We start from the raw sequence: 13,404 nt of genomic DNA on the forward strand, positions 1-13,404 counted from the left end.
CACCCTTTCTACCATGCTCTCATTAGGAACAAATAGTTCTCCGTGTGCATACCAACACAGGTAATCCTCCATGAACCCTTTGGTTAGAAGATGCATCGTTACAACATCTTGATGCAGAAACTTTTTATTTTTACACTTCATGCATGGACACCTAATACCACCATCAGTAAAATTCCTCGGAATAGATGTTGCGAAATTAATAAAACCCTGAACCCCGTTACAATAATCCATCCTTCACAATCCTTAGGGTGAGTCCCGATACATTCATGAACGATCATCCATGACTTCTATCGAACCTTTATAACATTATGACGACAATATGTATTAATTAACTATGTTACGTAAATAAATTTATAAAAATATTGGTTTGCCTCGACATTATCCAACAAACTAAAAAAACACTTATGTTAAATATTCATTATTAATTATCAACTATCAACGTCCATACAAATTTATACATATATAAATTTACAGAAATCACAACTTCACAATAGAATTGATAAAAATTAAAACGGACCTGTTAAACAAGCAATTATTTATTTCATCACAACACATCTAATTTGGTGTAATTCAAACAAAGTTTCAACAATTTACAAACAAATATAATTTGACAAAATCTAAAACAAACTATAACAACTACAAAATTATACATTCATACTACAAGTTTCTTTGACAAATAATAATCAAACAAGTACATACGTTAACAAAATACATATACTAAAAAAACAATAGAAAATAATAAAATTGACATTTAAATGTTAAAACTAAAAAGGATAGATTACTTACAAAAAACGATAAAATCCACAATAAATTGCTCGGAGAACGAATGTTGTGACCACGTATAAAAGTATAAGAAACTTGAGTGCTTGTGTTGAGAAGAGGGGGAGAGTTGGGATGGGTGGTTGGCTGCAATTTGGGAGGGGAGAGTTGGGATGGGGAAGAAGAAGGAGAAATAGAGGAAGAAAGTGTCGGCAAAGTGGGTATATATTGGCTTTTACCGATGGATTCACCGACGGACACGTTCCGTCGGTATACCCGCCGGTGAGTCCGCCGGTGACTGTGCCGCGTCACTGTACAGAGATCCCGATTTGAATCCCTCGGTCATTCCGTCGGTAAAACTGTCTGAAAAAAAAAAATCAACTTCATCACAACGTTGCAACTTTTCAAAAAAACTATATAATCCGTCGGCGATACGGTCGGTATATACCGACGAACATATTTTGTCGGTATATACCGACCGTATCTCCGACGGGTATTGTCTGTCAGTATATACCAACAGAAGTAGAGACATAATTATTTCCGTCGGTAATTCCGTTGGTTTTCGCCGCTTTTCTGGTAGTGCACTGAGTAGATACAACATGTGTTTACATAACCAAAACAAGTATGAATACAATCCATACTTTCATGGTTGTTGTATATGTAATAAAAAAGAGAAGTTCGTTGAACTCTTTGATGAAGAGTAAATGACTCGTGGAGTAGTAAATTGTGACTTCTGGGTTAGGAATAGAGAGTAGACATCAGTTCTAAATAAGAAGGCTTTTATAAGAGTGATGAACTCTTGATGATACTACAGTACTTCAGCGATGACTATTGTAATTAAAAAAAAAAATTGTTGAAGGAAGAGTTGTAATTAAAAAGAATGAACTTATATATGAGAGGGAGATTTTAAATATATATGTGAGTAATAACTATCTTATATTAAAAAATAATGAAAAAAAATGATATGCTTGTGTACATAAAATTAAACCCTAACACAATAATTTAGGGTTTTATGTTAGAGTAATGTCCATGCGTAGAATTTTTTTTTAGTTTAACGTGGGTGTTCGGATCAGCTTGCGCGCACCTCGACTAATCCCACGGGCCCTGAAGTTAACGACCATGTAAGCCTCCAGTGGCCATCATATGAGCAACCACAGGGCTTGAACTTGAGACCACAGAAAGAGCAAATCTCTTGATCCCAAGCTTTTAACACTGGGTCACCACCTAGATGGTTCATACGTAGAACTTATACATACAAGTGACGACTTCCTATTGGTCGTTTTAACAAATAAAATTACTATATATGTTTGAAACCGAGAAGAAAACAAAATCTATCCAACCACGTGCAACACGAGGTCGAGGGACCCATCATCCCCTTATAAAAACAAGCCTTTGTCTTGGACATTGCCTACGTACAATATCTGAAGACACACCACTCATTCCCTTGCGCTCTCAACTCACACGACGTTCCACCATGTCTTCTCTTCCTTACCCTTCCAAGCAATCATCTGCAAGCGATCATAGGCTTAATTATCAGTCAACATCTTTGCGTTATAACCACGAAATTAAGGCCACACTAGAAGTAAAAACTGTTGTTCCACCGCCAAGCAGTAGGGTAGGAGGAGAAGGTGCAGCCACTGATCATAATGGTGTTTTCTTGACTTGGGAGGATTTGTGGGTGACTGTTTCCAATGGGAAAAAAGGCAGTAAATCAATCCTTCAGGGCTTAACTGGTTATGCTCAGCCTGGAGAGCTTTTGGCTATAATGGGTCCTTCAGGCTGTGGCAAGTCAACACTTCTTGATACATTGGCAGGTAACTAATTAGATAGTACTCAGCTTTTGGGGTATGCACATCACAACATATCTGATCCTCTCTGCTAAAGTTGATCAAATCTTAAAAAGCTCCCATACATTATAAGATCACAATAACACTAATCAAGCTGATCTGCATAATCTTTCTTGACAGCTAATTTATGTGTTTCAAATGTTATAGTTTGACTTGAGTTTCTGTTGCAGGGAGACTGGGTTCAAACACACGACAAACAGGAGACATACTAATCAATGGCCACAAACAAAGGCTGGCTTATGGTACATCGGTAAGGAAAAACAAATTGAAGAAAATGATGAAAACATTAGGAATTTTATATCATAAACTATAATATTTGAATAATCATCGACAAATATTTTCTAAAAGGTTTTTTTATTTCATTGATGCATACAGGCTTATGTAACTCAAGATGAAACCTTAATCACAACATTAACAGTCAAAGAAGCTGTGTACTACTCAGCTCAGCTCCAATTGCCAGACTCAATGTCAAGGGCAGAAAAGAAAGAGAGAGCAGAGGTGACAATAAGAGAAATGGGGCTGCAAGATGCCATGAATACAAGAATTGGAGGATGGGGATCTAAAGGACTTAGTGGTGGTCAAAAGAGGAGAGTGAGCATTTGCATAGAGATACTAACACATCCGAAACTTCTCTTTCTTGATGAACCCACAAGTGGGCTTGATAGTGCAGCATCATATTATGTCATGAGCCGAATTGTTAGATTTGACCGCAAGGATGAAAATAGAAGAACTGTAATTGCATCCATTCATCAGCCTAGTGGTGAAGTCTTTCAGCTTTTCGACAGTCTTTGCCTGCTCAGTGCTGGAAAAGTAGTGTATTTTGGCCCAGCTTCTCAAGCAAATGAGGTATTTGAGCATCAAAATTTTGTAGGCTTAGTTGATCTAATATATGTAGATCATATAGGAATTAACAGCTTGACTAATCCTCATCTTTATTTTGTTTCAATATAGTTTTTTGCCTTAAATGGCTTTCCTTGCCCGACTCTCCAGAACCCATCTGATCATTTCCTGAAAACCATAAACAAAGATTTCGAAACGGTATGTTGTCTTATCCAAGTTCTGGCTTTGCGGTATCTTTGGTTAATTAGTATATCAGGATAGAAGAGACGGAGACAATTAAGTATTGATTGGTTGAACACCAATGTAGACAATGGTGGCTTAAAGATTCATCTTAAAATGTTCATAAAAATTATGATTATGTCCTTCACAGGATCCTGAACAAGGTTTAGAAGATGCAATTACCGCAGAGGTAGCGATTAATACTCTTACAAAGGCGTATAAATCATCAGACCATTATCAACAGGTTAAAAGACTAGTCACAGAAATATGTGAAAAGGTATACTCTAATTCCCTCCCAATTTTCTAAGTGATAAATTCTTGATATTACAGTCATTGAAAGGGATGATTAACAGTCAGATGGATACAGGATTGTGGGACATTAGAGGAAAGAAGCCATTCTAGCTTCCTTACTCAGTGTCTTGTGCTTACAAGAAGATCTTTCGTAAACATGTATCGAGATCTTGGGTACTATTGGTTGCGGGTCGCCATCTATGTCGCATTAGCATTAGGCCTTGCCACTTTGTTTTACAACCTTGGATCTGATAATGATTCAATTCAGGTATGACATAATATACAACTCAACCGGCCTTGATTTGATTTTATTAATTACAACTTAATTAACATGGAGGCTAAAAAATCAATATGGTTTCAGGATAGAGGTTCTCTGCTAATGTTCATAGCTTCTTTCTTAACGTTCATGACAATCGGAGGATTCCCTTCTTTTGTGGAAGATATGAAGGTATAGACATAAATCAGTGCAAATATATTTTTGTTCCAAATTGTATGTTTATTTCTAAATGTTTTTCTCCTCTTGAATCCAGGTATTTGAAAGAGAAAGGTTAAATGGGCACTATGGTGCCACTGCTTTTGTTTTTGGCAACACATTCTCCGCCTTTCCATACCTGTTACTGATATCAGTAATTCCTGGAGCAATAACTTATTACCTTCCTGGACTTCACAAGGGATATGAACACTTCATATACTTTGTTTTAGTATTGTTTGCTTGCATGATGTTGGTGGAGAGCTTAATGATGACCGTTGCGAGTGTGGTGCCAAATTTTCTGATGGGAATAATAACAGGAGCTGGGATTCAAGCTTTCATGGTTCTAGGTGGGGGGTTCTTTAGATTGCCAAATGATCTCCCTCAGCCATTCTGGAAGTATCCCATGTACTACATTGCCTTCCATAAGTATGCCTACCAAGGAATGTTCAAGAACGAATTTGAAGGACTAACATTTCCTAGCAATCAAGCCGGAGGGCCACGGACGATTCCCGGTGAACAAATTCTGAGAGATCGATGGCAAGTGGAAATGGGTGTCTCCAAGTGGGTTGATCTTGCTATTTTGCTTGGAATGGTGGTTCTATACAGAATTTTGTTCTTGGTTATTATCAAGACCACAGAGAAGATAAAACCTATTATTACAGCTATTGTATCGGTACGTCCCAAGCAAACAACACAAATCATGGAAATCCCCTTAACTACACCTTCGCATGGGGATCAATCTGTAGTCTAGGAAGATCAAATCGCTTGTGTTAGCGTGCATTGAAGAGTAAATTTACTCTGCTTGCTACACAGTACTTAAGCTAGTATCATGCTCAGCACCTTTTCCTTTATTATTGTCTTGGCTAATAAAATTCTGTTGCAAGCTCTCAATTTGTTCTCTAATATTAGGTTTACAAAGTTGCAGACGAGACCAATATGGGAGCTCAAAGGCTAGCTTCTTTCAAGAAGCTATGCTTGGAGCTTTAATCTCTTAAAGACAATGTTGAGGTTTAGTGTACTGTTAAGGTCTTGACTGATTGCGTATAATATATAAATAACAAATATATATTAAAAAAAAAAACAGACAGAAACGATTAAATAGATATTATGGTCTTGACTGATTGCGCATGGGTTGGATTTTTTTTTTCAACATAATAAAAGATATTTAAATTAGAGATAATTATTTTATATTATTATTAAAATCAATCTAGCAAGTTTAAATTAAAATTTCTGGATTTGAATTTTTATATAACTTAAATTTAAAATTAAATTATATAAAAATTGTTATAATATGACGTAGTCAACTTGATCAGTCTAAAAATAACCTAACTAACTAATTAAAAAAATATAATGATAAAATTGATACATAAAACCTTTCAACTTGATTCTTTACCTAACTCGAATTTAAAATTAAACTATGTGGAAGTTGCGCTAATGTAATTAATTTGACTTAGTCAATTTAAAGATAACTCGATTATTAAAAAAAATTTAAGGATAAAATTAAAAAAATAAAAAAATTAATAAATTGAAAGAAAAAAGATGAGAGATAAAAAATAAAAATAAAAAGGATTAAATTAAAAAAAGAAAGCTTTACTATTTATATAAAAATCTTGTGCTTTAATTATTCGATATATCATTTCATTTCTTTTTTGAAATGAAAAATTATTTATAATTTATGTAAATCCCAGTTTGTTTATTTAGTATAGAAAGTAATTCTATCACATTAAGCGTATAGATTGGGTGACCACAAACCTAGTGACATCACATTCTTCATGCCTTCATAAATTTTCCGAAAAGAAAAATTAAAGGGAGGATTATTTAATCATAGAGATTCATTAATTAATTTTGACAAACTATAGAAACTAAATTATAATTAACTTATAAGAAAATCTTGTGCTTTATACCGATATGTCATTTCATTTTCTTTTTGCAATGAAAAACTATTTCAAATTTATGCTGGAGCTCTTTTATGTAATAAATTAGGTGTATAGATCATGGTTATAAATTTTAAATCAACTTGGAGGGTTAAAAAATTAAAAAAAAATCTAGTTGCCTTAGTAAAAATTCCAATTAACTTGTTGATTTGGTTATACTTGATCTAACCGATTAAAAACCAACAATTAACTTGTTATTTTTTTTTAATAATTAAAATGATATTATTTTAATTAATTAATTTATTTTTTTAAATAAAAATCATGATAGACCCTCCCAATCTATTACCAAGATTTTGCCCTGACCAACCCCATTCGTCATGCCTTTCATATCCATACACATATGAACAAAACTATTAAAATGAAGATAGTCAACGACAGTCAAGAGATTATTTAACAAATTTTAAACTACAGATACTGATTAATAAGTTTTGAGAAATTACAGGGACTAAAATTCAATAAACTTGAAAGAAAATCCCGTGTTGTGTATGACATGTCGTTGCATTTCCTTTTTAGCAAGTGAAAGAATTAACAGTGGAGAGATTGGTAGTGTTAACTACATTTTGGCATCAAGAATTGTGTGTCGCTCGCATTCTTCACCGAGAGAACTCGAGAAGGAGGGAGCGATTGGTAGTGTTATCTGATCATGTATTAAATTCATTTGTTCTAGGACTGCCTCGGACTGTTAGGCAACATGATTCAATTATATCGATTTTCAAAAATAGCTCACTCCATCCCCTGTTACAAGACCTTTGACGCTTCTAATGGTAGCTGTGGTATTCTTACGAGAAGTGATCTGGTTACATGGGTACCACTCTCTATTGTATCTGATAGAGACGTCAAATTCATCAGTTATTTTTGGAAAACCTCACGGATAAAATGGGTATAAAATTAATGTTTTCTAGTGCGTTTCGCTCCCAAACCGACAATCAAACCGAAGTGCTCAACTGGAGCCCGAGCAACTTACTACGCTGCCTCATCGCTGATCATACAACCAGCAAGGATCTTATACTGCCACAAGCAAAATTCTCTATCAACAATTATGTGAATAGATCTATAGGGCATACACCTTTTGAAGTAGTATATGGCAGACGACCTTATACTTCCCTGAATCTCCAGCCGTTACAATTATCCCCCAGACCAAGCGCAGCAGGTCTTGATTTTTTAGAATATATGAAAGATGTTCATGCTGAGGTTAGACGACGTCTATTCCTTAGTACTAAATCATATACAACCTTTACCAATGCTAGACGCAAGGACAAACAGTTTAACAGTGGTGATATGGTGCTTGTTCATCTAAAATCAGAACGTTTTCCTTCAGAAAGTTTCACCAAGTTACATACACGACGCATTGGTCCCTTTCGAAGTACTAATTAAGAAGTTGGGTAGCAATGCATATCTCATAGACTTACCTTCTGACTTTGGTATTTCACCGGTTTTTAATATTGAGGAGATTACTACATTTAAAGGTGATGCAAATGATGTGGTTCATAGTTCACAGACAGAGGACATGCCAGCCTTCGTGCCTAAAATCCCTGCAGCCACCGCACCACAAGATGAAATTGCCTCCATCATTGATCACCAATTCGTCTCTACACGTCGTGGGGGATATTACAAGTTTTTAGTCAAATGGAAGCATCGATCCACTTCAGATTCAGCTTGGCTCAAAGGTACTAAGGTTCAACAACTGCATCCAGACTTATTTACTGCATATGTTAATCATAACTTTCTGGAGTCAAGTTCTTCAAGAGAGACAGCAATCGATGAAAATCAAGAGGCAGAGGAAGGTGACTTGTAACCCACAAAGTCTACTGGACAAAGGAGATGTGCGGGATAAGGAGAAGCTAGCTGTTAAAAGCTTATTAGTTGTACATAGTTATTTTTTCTTAGTTAGTTGTTAGTTTCCTTGTCAAATTAGTATTGGATTTAATTACGTATTGGATTGTAATTCCTCAGTTGGAGGGTATTTAAAAAGAGAACAGGACTGACAATATATGATGGTTTTTTTTTTTACAATTAAATTTGTATTAAATAGAAATTGGAGCGATTCCTTTGCAAGAGATTTTGTGTTCTAGTTACTGATAGCTCCTATTCAATTCAACGAGAGGTTGAACCAGAAAGCTTTACATCACTCACTCCATGCAAATCCTATGAAAAACCCATGATAGTTAAAACAAAGTATACCCACTCTTCCTTCTCAAAACAAACAAGATACACTGTAAGAGTAAATTTCTCCTTTCATTTCACTGTCCTGCTCTATTTACGGCTAACTTCATCACTGTGATGCACTCATGGAAGGGCAAGGTGACATACCTGGCAATATTCTTGGTTGGAATAGAGACTAATGCTCACGGCTTGTGGCTTTTTTTTTTTTTTTTCCCTTTATTTGGTAGGGCGTAGCAGAGACCTTGCTTGAACGCTGTGGCCACCTTTCTGACAGTTGCTGTTATGGGTGAAGCTCTTAATAAAGAAATAAGAACTGAGGTTTCTTCTTGATTTCGATGCACTAGAATAGAATACGATATTATTTAGAGCTTGCAAAAGATGAAACTGAATCACTGGACTGGAAAGATTCAAAAGCGAGAACATGTCATTCACAGCTGCACTACTGCTATGGAACTATAGAAAGGAGTCTGCCATTCGTTGCTGCTGTGACTGAACTAAAGTTCACGGTGGCTGAGGCACTGTTGTATGCAGCTACTAGACTGCAATAGAGGTCGCGATCTATCAAGTAGCTGAGGCTGGAACGCTGGAGTTGCAGCTTGTTCACGGTGCTGTGCAGGGCTTGGAGAGGTCCACGGTGCTAGCTACTGATGAAGAAGCTGCTGACGAGCCAGTGCAGAGCTTATTCTACGAGATGCCACTGCTGGAAGTGTACCTGGAGGCTCACAGCTGCGCTGCTGAGGAGGAATGGTTGGAACGCTGGAGCTGTCGCTGGAGAAGAAGAAGAAAAGCTCACTGTTACTGGGTTGCTGGCTGGATGAGGGAAAGCTTCTCACAGTGGCAGGGAATAACTCTAGCAACGGTAGTGATGGAGGTTCTCGTTAGTGAGAGGAAGCGTGAGCTGTGTGGTGGCAGATGGGAGGCACACGGTGGTGTGAAAAAAGCTGAGGAAATGGTTTATGCCAATTGGTTTTAGCACTCCACAAACTAGTAAAATTTCCCTTACATGATATACATAACCACAAATAACTGCACAAGCCAGGAATAATGTTGCAGGGATGCTTCCTGCCCCCACTGATGTCCATGTCAGGCCCACGAAACCGAGGAGAAGTGACGAGTAAGCAGCAATGAAGGGCACTGAACAGCTTCCCAAAGCCATTAATATCAAAGCACAATTAGCAAAAACTTACCGATTCTCTCCTTGAATAAATGTGCTTCTTTTTCGTCAAAACACAAAAGTTTGTAGTTTGAATTAACCATTCACCTGCCAACCAAATTCACAACTGATTCTTTCTTGTTCTTATCTGCTCCTGTATCGAAATCATAAACAACATCGTTGCTGCCCATGGACCACACACATGAATTTTAACAGCTTGAAGTAAAGGAGATAACATAGTATACCCATGAGGATAATTTGCTGTCGGTGCACTGTTGTATTTAGCAAAAATACAGCCAGTGAAATTACTCATTCTAGAACATTTAGGCTACGAACCATACTAGTTTAAGATGAGATTTTCCAAAGAGAGAACACAACAAACACCACTAATCGAAGCACCTATATAAGAGGTCAGCTGTCTCCCTTATGCATCTCGAGGTCTTGCAGGATCGGAAACTATGTACCAGCTTCTAGAGTAATTGCAAATAAGCAGCTGCACCACCTACCTGTTCCACAAAACAAGAAAGATGAATGCAGGATCGGAAACTATGTACCAGTTTTTTTTTTTTTTTTTCCATCGCTGTGTTTATAAACATATCATTTCTTTCTAATTTGATTGTTGCTTTACATTTTGCTTTTTTGCTGCAGAAAATATCTCTGTGGTAGGATGGAGACTGATGTAGAAACTAGCGTTTCTGTTGAAAATCTTACACATTATATATATATATATATAGCAACTTTGCATGCTTATGAATTATGACTAGATAGAGCCAGGAAGGTTGCCAAGACGATAATTGAATACACAAATAACACGAAACTATCAACCACCTTTGAAATGACTGAAGGAGATATAAATTAAGAGGCTTACAAGAGTTTTGACCTCCAAAAAATTAGATGATTGGATCATAGATAAATTTATGTTTCATTTCATTAATTCAAGTAACTCCAACGTATATGCTACATGTAAAACTAAAAATAAAAAAGTAATATTTATTTACTTGTTTTTCATGCTCCAAGAAAGAAGCTAAACAAAATGTTAAAATATCTTTTTTCTCCCATAAATATTATTCCTACATATCTCTCAAAATAGCTAAAATTAGCAAAGTGAGGCCAATAAAAAAATAAACTAATTAAATATAGACATGTAAAAATAAAAATGAGATCAAACTTATTAAAAAAAAATAACAATTATTTATCCCTTCTCAATAATATTGGTTTTTTAAATAGCTTTTTCTCATTATATACGTGAAAAAAACTATATTTATTTTATTAATTTAATTCTTTAAAATACTAAGGGTAAAGGAGATATAAAAAAGGCTTACAAGAGTTTCAAAATCATCCATCAATCATAATTGTCTAAGGGATTGCCTAAAAACAGTTAATTTGGATGATTTTATTATAGATGAATTTATGATTGACTGAGTTATTCAGGGTCAATTATATATTTTTATTAAAGCAGTATTGTTTTATTTAAAAAAAAAGAGAAAACAATTCTTAATATTAACTTAGTTATGTCTAAACTAAATTTAATTAAATCAACTAGATTTTATTAAAAAAAAATTAATTTAATTTAAAACTCTATCACTTTATATGATGAATTCTCCAGATAAATTTTTAAGATCATGTCGAATTCAACTACTGCACCATCTATCTACTACTTAAGTATCAGGGTAACCATCTAGGCGGTGACACAGTGGTAAAAGTTTGGGACCAAGAGGTTTGCTCCCTCTGTGGTCTCAGGTTCGAGCCCTGTGGTTGCTCATATGATGGCCACTGGAGGCTTACATGATCGTTAACTTCAGGGCCCGTGGGATTAGTCGAGATGCGCGCAAGCTGGCCCGGACATCCACGTTAAACTAAAAAATATATATATATATCAGGGTTGCGTATTGCATTGGACATTGATAGGCTGAATGAAAATATTACAGATACAAGTGCTTTTTGGGAATTTGCAGTCGCATACATGATTATCATATCTATTTTTCTGCTCTATGTATTGCCAATGCAATAAATTACTTACGAAAAATAATTTTAAAATTTATAATCCTTTCTTTCACTTTAAATCCGTACGTATAAATATTTCTCTTTTATTCATTGTTTTATGTTTTACTTTTTTAACAATTTCAAATGATAGTTTGATAGCGATAAACTTGTTCAAAAATATTGTGAAAACAAATTGAAACTACAAAATTATAATATGTCATACTTAGAAATAAAATTTAAATTAAATCTCAGGACATCCCCACAAAATATTAAAAAAATCAATATATAATATTGCTTGATAATAAATTTTCCTTTCCATAAATAATTCCAGTAATTGATTTTTATATATGTCAAGTATGTAATTTCTATTAATGATGAGCTAATTAGAATGCAAACTAAATATTTTTATAAGCTTTTATTATTTTATATAAATGTAAAAAACAAATAAAAATCCACTCGATCCCCCCCCCTCTCTAAGTTATTTTATAAATTCATTTAATTTCAAAATTATAAATGATAATCTACTTCCATTGGAATTATAAAAAGAAAAATATATATGATATTTCTATTGTTTAAGTATTTCTTATCCATAATTTTATTACTACTCAATTATATTTTTTTAATAATAAATTTTCAATTTAATGTCAAAATTCATATCACATTCTTCTTTGAAATATAAATATTTATTGTTTTCCAAGTCTGAATAATGAAAAAAAACCATCTTATCATGCCCATAAAAACAAATCTTTGAATTAGAAGTATTTTGGTATTTTCATTTAATTCATAAATCATAATTAATTTTTTTAGGGGTATTTTTATCCTTGTATTTTTGTCTAATAAATCCCTACATTATTCAATACGTTTATAACTAGAATTCTTTGTTATGCCGAGAATCTATAAAATATTTCTTCTAAATACATCAAGCTATATATAAATAATTTTTTAAAAAAAATAGCCTTATTGCACCAAAATTAATCTGAAATACCTTATCATTAATAAGCTTTGCGCGTGCACCACAAATAAATGTTCCAATAGCCGAATTTGTCTATAGCCTGTCCCTCGAATGTATGGCATATGGAAGACTTATAATCCCAAGAAATCAGGCCACTACTTGTGATGAGTAACATCAATTGTAGTTTTCCTTCATTTACTGCTTTTATTCGGTCCAAAATAGTCAGTGGACTCATTAACGTGTGGCCACTACTTGATGTAAGAGAAAAACAAATTATACGGAGAAAGGTTACACTAGCCAAACACATCCTACCACATCAATTATTATTATCATTATTTATTTCACTGCAAAAAAAAAAAATGTCGATTTTCAGCCAAGATTGTGACAAAAACGTTATGTGATTAACTGATGAATTTTTTTCTAATTTGATGTTTGATGGCTTTTAGTTTTTATTTGGTTTTATGTTGTTTTAAAAATTATGGCATTAGACTTTATTAAGCAATTGAAAATAAAATAGGTTGTTAAATTCTAAAATTAGGTTGTTACCTTGAAATTGTATAAAGAGATAATAAATTAGGATTTTCAAGTTGATAAGTTAATTTTTGGTGAAACATGTTTGAGATTAATAAATAATTATTTGCTGTATGAAATGATGCTAAATTTTCAGGAAACGTAAGCATTAATATATAATTAGTTAGCTTGAGAATTTTGATTAATTTAAGGAGTAGATTTGGATCCTTTTATGTTTCCTTAGAAAGATGATTGATTATGTTCTAATTAAAAATAAATAA

At 34.1% G+C, this 13,404-nt stretch overlaps 1 protein-coding gene across 1 annotated transcript; it reads left to right on the plus strand.

Annotated features, from left to right (window-relative positions):
- The first annotated feature begins 2,175 nt into the window (after positions 1 to 2,175).
- Positions 2,176 to 5,319, plus strand: LOC7461685 (ABC transporter G family member 1). Its single transcript, XM_002300153.4, has 8 exons — positions 2,176 to 2,573; positions 2,777 to 2,856; positions 2,982 to 3,452; positions 3,558 to 3,644; positions 3,817 to 3,942; positions 4,033 to 4,224; positions 4,318 to 4,404; positions 4,487 to 5,319. The coding sequence occupies exons 1-8, from the start codon at positions 2,234 to 2,236 to the stop codon at positions 5,177 to 5,179; spliced, it is 2,076 nt and encodes a 691-aa protein (XP_002300189.2). The 5' UTR covers positions 2,176 to 2,233; the 3' UTR covers positions 5,180 to 5,319.
- Positions 5,320 to 13,404: the final 8,085 nt, after the last annotated feature.

This window comes from Populus trichocarpa, chromosome 1 (genome assembly GCF_000002775.5).
Source record: "Populus trichocarpa isolate Nisqually-1 chromosome 1, P.trichocarpa_v4.1, whole genome shotgun sequence".
Taxonomy (NCBI): domain Eukaryota; kingdom Viridiplantae; phylum Streptophyta; class Magnoliopsida; order Malpighiales; family Salicaceae; genus Populus; species Populus trichocarpa.

Excerpts from the sequence above, each read along its gene's own strand:
- LOC7461685 (XM_002300153.4), top strand. The coding sequence starts at position 2,234 with ATGTCTTCTCTTCCTTACCCTTCCAAGCAATCATCTGCAAGCGATCAT. Across the intron at positions 2,857-2,981 it reads GGCTGGCTTATGGTACATCG|GCTTATGTAACTCAAGATGA; the intron begins GTAAGGAAAAAC and ends TGATGCATACAG. Across the intron at positions 3,645-3,816 it reads TAAACAAAGATTTCGAAACG|GATCCTGAACAAGGTTTAGA; the intron begins GTATGTTGTCTT and ends TGTCCTTCACAG.